Here is a 6,000-nt window from a genome sequence, read left to right on the forward strand (position 1 = left end):
TCGTTTAACACACATTTGGATATGCAAATGCTAGATGAGGTATAAAATGAATGGCACGACTGAGCAAACCATTTGACTCTTACTTTTAGGTTATGTAGCCCTTGGAACCCTGTTCTTCTAAACTTCTTAATCACAATACTTACAAACATTTCTAATATACACTCAATTTATAAATGATAAAAGATCGAAGAAGAAAACAAAAAGGAAGTACACATTTCTATTACAAACTGAGATAGAAGAAGAAAAACAAAGAGTATGTTTATGTCGAAAACGGTGATCCATCCATCACCGGCCTCCTGAGAGTAAAAACTCAGTCCCTCCAGAAGAACTCAAATAGAAGAAATCATCATGAGCAGAAATATGGGCTTCAAAGGAGTCATTCTTTCCGTTTATGTTGACCAAAATGTCATTAGGCAATGTATTTTTAGGGAAAGGAATATCACCATCCAAATATTGGCACACTTGCCTCATGCTAGGCCTTGCACCAGGCACAGGGTAAGAGCACATCAATCCTATCATTAAGACCATTTCCATCTCTTCTTCCACAAATCCACCCTTAAGCCTAGGGTCAGCAACATTCAAGAGCTTTCCTTCACTGAAGCACTTCCACACCCAGTCCACCAAAATCATTTCTTCTGGCAACCTCCTCACGTCGACTGGCCTACGCCCGCAAGCCACCTCGAGCAACACAATGCCGCATGAAAAGACATCAGAGTAAGTGGTGTACTTGCCAGTACGGGACACCTCAGGTGCAAGGTAGCCAAGTGATCCCACCACGTGTGTCGTGTGCATGTTGGTTCCATGATCGCATGACCGTGCTAGCCCAAAGTCCCCCAATCGACTGTTCATATCTGTGTCTAACAAAATGTTACTAGCCTTCACGTCTCTGTGTACTATCACTTGTTCCCATTGTTCGTGTAGGTAGAGCAACGCCGAGACGACACCTTTAAGGATGTGGTACCGCTGCTCCCAGTTTAAAAGTGGGGTGCTTTCATCGAACAGGTGCTTGTCAAGGCTACCATAGGGCATGTACTCATAGACTATGAGGAGCTCTGTTTTCCGCTTGCACCATCCAAGTAGTGGTAACAGGTTCCTGTGTCGTAGTCTCCCAATGATGGAGATCTCTGATAAGAACTCTCTTAAAAATTCTCCAGAATTGTTTGCCTCGCATTTCACTGCAATTTGCATCCCAGAGTCTGGCATCACTCCTCTATAAACCTTGCCGAAGCCCCCAGATCCCACCAGCCTATCCTCTCTGAAATTCTTGGTGGAATCACATAGCTCCTTGTATGAGAACCTATGTGGCCCATACTCCAACTCCCACTCTTCCACGATCTCCTCATCCCTTTGCCTTTTAACAAGGTATACAATCCCTGATATAATTGCCATGGCTAGGATTATAGAAGATAGAATTATGCCAATCATAGAAGCCTTTGAAATCCCTCTAGATGATTTGGGTTTAGGGTACCAAGGAAGGTGAGAGAGATCTAAATCTCGAGCCCTTCCATTTATTGCAAAGCTCCATCCCAGAATGTAATGGCAGGCTAAAAACACGCCTGTGCTTGCAGAGAAACCCACATACATGAACTCTTGTAGGATTGGTGAGAGATCAACCCTGGTAGAAATCAAAGGGGGCTTGGTTCTTCCAGCTATCTGAATAGGAGATAGAGTTACATTCAGCATCTTCTCTATGCCATCATAGTCTATCCATACCTGAATTGGGTCTCCACTCTTGAGACTTATGTTGTGTTTGGTAGTCTCATAATCCTTTGTCATGGAATAAGCCGCAGAAACGGATACATTAGACCTCACGCTGTTCAGGTCAATACCCACATGGTTATCATCGATGTCTCCTAAATCTACGCTCTTGTAAGTGTCAAATTCGACTCCAAAAACTTGGTTTTTGGGGTCACCATTTCCTGTGATGCCAACGAGTCCGAGGTACTGCGTGCTTTGGCCTCCTTCGAGCTTACTAGAAGGAGAGATAGCAAATGCAAAACCACCAGATGCGAGGACATCTGCAGCCTCGATAACAAATACGAAAGCTGTTGAGAAAGAGAAAACATTTCCCGATGGGGAGTTCTTGAATTGCAAGAGGTTGGGGTAGAAAGCATGACCTATCACCAGTTGAGAAAATTGGCTTAGCTGTAAGGCTCCACTTGGTGTGACCTCTGAGACACCATTTAAGCTCAAGTTTGCTCCATGGAAGCTTGAGTAGTTAAAGCCAGTCTCATATGAGGCAGAGAGGTTGACTGCAAGAATGAGGAGCACAGCTTGGAGCAACATTTTTTATCTTTTCTGCTTCTCTTACAGTAGCAGGGGACGCAAGGTTTATTGGGTTTTTTTTCAGTTGGGAAAAAGGAAACCAGGCTGTGGAATACATACATTTATATAGTCAATTGTGGAAGAAATGAGGAAAGGATTGGATTGCAGTCACATGATAATCTTGTGTACCCGCCGCCTTATCTCTCCGTCAACTTGTTTTAATGTTAACCAACCCTTTAGCATTGTGTGTGATTATTTTAAGGGGAAAGCATACCAGTGTTACTTTCATCCAAACCGTCCTTTTATGGTAGTGGGCGGTGGAGATGAGCCATTCTCCAAAAAGAATCACCACAATTTAGTGGTAGATGCGAATCGTAAGTAATGGCACTGTCTTTGAAAGAGAAGAATAATAGATCCGGATTCCTATAGCTAATCTTAAATATTTTGTGGTTTATTTTTTTAAAAAAATTATTTTTTATGATATTTTGATCATTAAATAAAAAATTTTGTAAATATGACTCCTAGAAAAAAAAGTATTTTTGTCATCTTTATAAAAAGGTAAAGTTAAAATTTTTATTAAAAGACAATGGCACTCTTTAAATAAAATTTTAGAACACTAACTTCCAAAATGCTATTGTACTTTTGTAAAAATTTCAAATTTGTCATTACTTTATAATTAAGTTCTCTATTAAAATAATTTTTTTTAAAAAAAAGTAATGATATTTTTTATAAGGATGTGGTTTGTATAGAGTTGTGGCTCTAAACAATCAAATTAGAGCCCACTTTCAAATGGTGCTGAGCAATGTGATTTCAATATTGGAAATCTTTGTGATAGCCTTAAAATATAATTTTATTTTAATTATAAAATTTAAAGCTTCAAAAATAATGTAGACAAGTGAATCTATGAAAACTTAAAAATCTTGAAAATTGACAGTTTAAACATGGATTACAAGATGCACTATTTTCAAAATTTGAAATATACTTTTTTATCATGTCCATGCATCTTGATATCAAAATGATCAATCGAAGATATTTGGGCATCAAAACAACATCTTCTAATGAAATTATTGAGGTGGGCTCTAATTTGATTGATAAGAGCCTCGGCTCTAAAGAAACTTTTTCTTTTTTATAAATACATCCATCACAACCCTTTATAACATTAATTTTTATGAGGGGTTGTTAATTCTAGACAAACTTTATAAAGAATTAACTTATCCAAAAATTATCTAAAACTTATATTTTAAAAATTTATAATTAACTATTTAGGTGGGCTCTAATTTGATTGATAAGAGCTTCGGCTCTAAATAAACTTTTTCTTTTTTATAAATACATCCATCACAACCCATTATAACATTAATTTTTATGAAGAGTTGTTAATTCTAGACAAACTTTATAAAGAATTAACTTATCCAAAAATTATCTAAAAATTATAATTTAAAAATTTATAATTAACTTTTTGTTTGGTTGTGGTGAAAGTCATTGATCGGTTACATTTTCAAATTGGAAAGGAGAATGTACTTGAGTAGAGTGTATGGGCTGATTGCTCAAAACCTCATCCAATTGGTAAATTTTGGTACCCGGTATATCATTGGTACTTTAAATTGTATTTTTTTCTTTTGTTCCAGGCATAAAATCCAATGCGTGTGGGCTCGGAAACCTTGGTAGGGGAGTGAGTTCCTTAGGGTAAGGAACCTTGGTTGGGGTTAGGAAACCTTGGTTAAATGTAAAGACTTAACCAAGGATAACGGATGGCTATCATTGGTTACGATATGAATAAAGTATGGTTAAGGTTTGTGAAAGGGTTAAGATCATGGTTAAGGTTTGTGAAAGGGATAAGATCCCTCTTTTATACGGCTCTCCCCTTAAAAACAAAAAAAACGCATGCTGAGAAGTATCTCTCAAGGGTCAAAAGTAGGGAGAGGTTTTCTTTCCAAAGTCAAAAATGGGTAGGTTTGGGTGAAAAAAAAAGAAAAAATTTATAATGATAAAATAAAAAAAGAGAAAAGTTTGAATAGGGTTGCATCTTTATCATAACTAAATTAGACGTTTAAGATGTTGATCCACACTTCAAAAAAATATTTCATAAACCTCAAGAAAGTATTTCGTCAACGGGCAACTTCTGGTTTTTTTTTTTTTTTGTAGTTGAGATGTTGACCTAAACCTCAATAAATTATTTCATCAATGGGCTAGTTTTGTTTTCCTCCATTTCTCTCTCTACAAATTATTTCCCTCCAAAAATTTCTCGCATGCAGATCTCTCTCTCTCTACCCTCTCATCCCAAGTTGTGCTTGCTACTTTCACCATCGTCCCGTCCTCTCTCTCATACAGGTGCCCAAGACAAAAATGAATCCCTCTCTCTCTCTCTTTCTCTCTCTCTCTCTCATACGGGTGCCCTATACAAAAAACGATGCCCAAAATATGCTTGCTATGTCATGACGAAAGTAGGGTAGAGGTTTTTGGATATATAACATGAATATATATAGAAAAATTTGTACATCAATTTCTACAAATTTTTCAATTGATCCAAAACTGAATTTAGGGTTTTTCTAAATGGATGAAATATGAAGGATTTGAATCAATTATTAGATTGTTTGGTTCTGATTTGAGAGAGAAAATTAAAGAAGGGAAGATGGGTGATTTAGGGTTCAATAACATGAGGTCTTGATGCAAAAACCTCACTGAAATTGTTTTCTATTTGTTTGAAATGGGCGTCATGGTGGATCTACAAATGATCGTCATGCTAAAATCAATTGGATTCATCCTTACCTGAAGATGATGTCCGAGAAACTTTGATGAAGGTTTTGAGCTTCAATAACTTGCACTGCACACCTCCAATCTGAACTTATCTTCCTCTTCTTTCTCTACTCACCCCAACTCTCCCCTATTTCTCTCTCCAAAACCTCCAATTTGAACTTCTCTTCCTCTTCTCTCTCTACTCACCCTAACTCTCCCTTTTTTCTCTCTCTAAATTCTTTAACATCTCTTCCTCTTCTCTTTCAATCCAACTATCCCCTCTTTTTCTCTCTAAATTCCTCTTCCTCCCATCTAGCCTCCAAGGCTGGTGTGGCAAAGGGATGTGCCGAGAGAAGCAAAATTGGCTATCGACGATCACCAAGTTTGCCTTTTTCTTTACTACGCGATCATGGCCATCGAAATGTATAGACGGTGTATATTTGTTAAACCGTGTCTCTACAGCTACATAGGCATCCGTATGAAAACTGCACCAAAAAACGATCAATTTTCAAGAAATGATGTAGGGAAAGAGTTTATAGAAGGTTTCAACCTAGGTGTACATCAGAATCCTACAGTGGAGAGTGTTCCGGCATAGGAGAACCCTCCAACTTATCATATCGACCTTGAGATAAATGGACATGAAGAAAAAAACAAATTCCAAGTTAAAAACATAGTGCATCTTATAACAAGTTATCTGGACTGTCTATTTTCAAGATTTTTCAAGTGTTTATTGAACTGCTCGATCAGTACCATTTTTTAAATTTTAAATTTTATAATTGGGAATAAAACGAGATTTTCAAACCATCAAAGGTTTTTGACATTGAAAAAACATCTCTAAGTAAATTTTATAGCTGCGCCTTACTTGTGCAGTATAAGGAGGCAATCTTATACAAATTTCACCTATGATGTATAGGGTGCTCACTAAGGGCCGCTTCCTATCAGCATGGTACTGGCCTTCTTATTACGATTTCCGGTGCCAGAACATGAGATATTTTGCCAGGA

General features: G+C 37.4%; 1 protein-coding gene across 1 annotated transcript; it reads right to left on the reverse strand.

Moving 5' to 3' along the window:
• Positions 1-83: 83 nt before the first annotated feature.
• LOC18436228 (L-type lectin-domain containing receptor kinase SIT2) lies at positions 84-5,209 on the reverse strand. The gene is made up of 2 exons (XM_006846250.4): positions 5,032-5,209; positions 84-2,370 (listed from the first exon to the last, which is right to left on the reverse strand). The coding sequence occupies exon 2, from the start codon at positions 2,284-2,286 to the stop codon at positions 286-288; it is 2,001 nt and encodes a 666-aa protein (XP_006846313.1). The 5' UTR covers positions 2,287-2,370; positions 5,032-5,209; the 3' UTR covers positions 84-285.
• Between the last annotated feature and the right edge of the window lie 791 nt (positions 5,210-6,000).

Source organism: Amborella trichopoda, chromosome 8 (genome assembly GCF_054954075.1).
Source record: "Amborella trichopoda isolate Santa Cruz 75 chromosome 8, AtrichopodaSantaCruz75HAP2 v2.0, whole genome shotgun sequence".
In the NCBI taxonomy this organism is placed as follows: domain Eukaryota; kingdom Viridiplantae; phylum Streptophyta; class Magnoliopsida; order Amborellales; family Amborellaceae; genus Amborella; species Amborella trichopoda.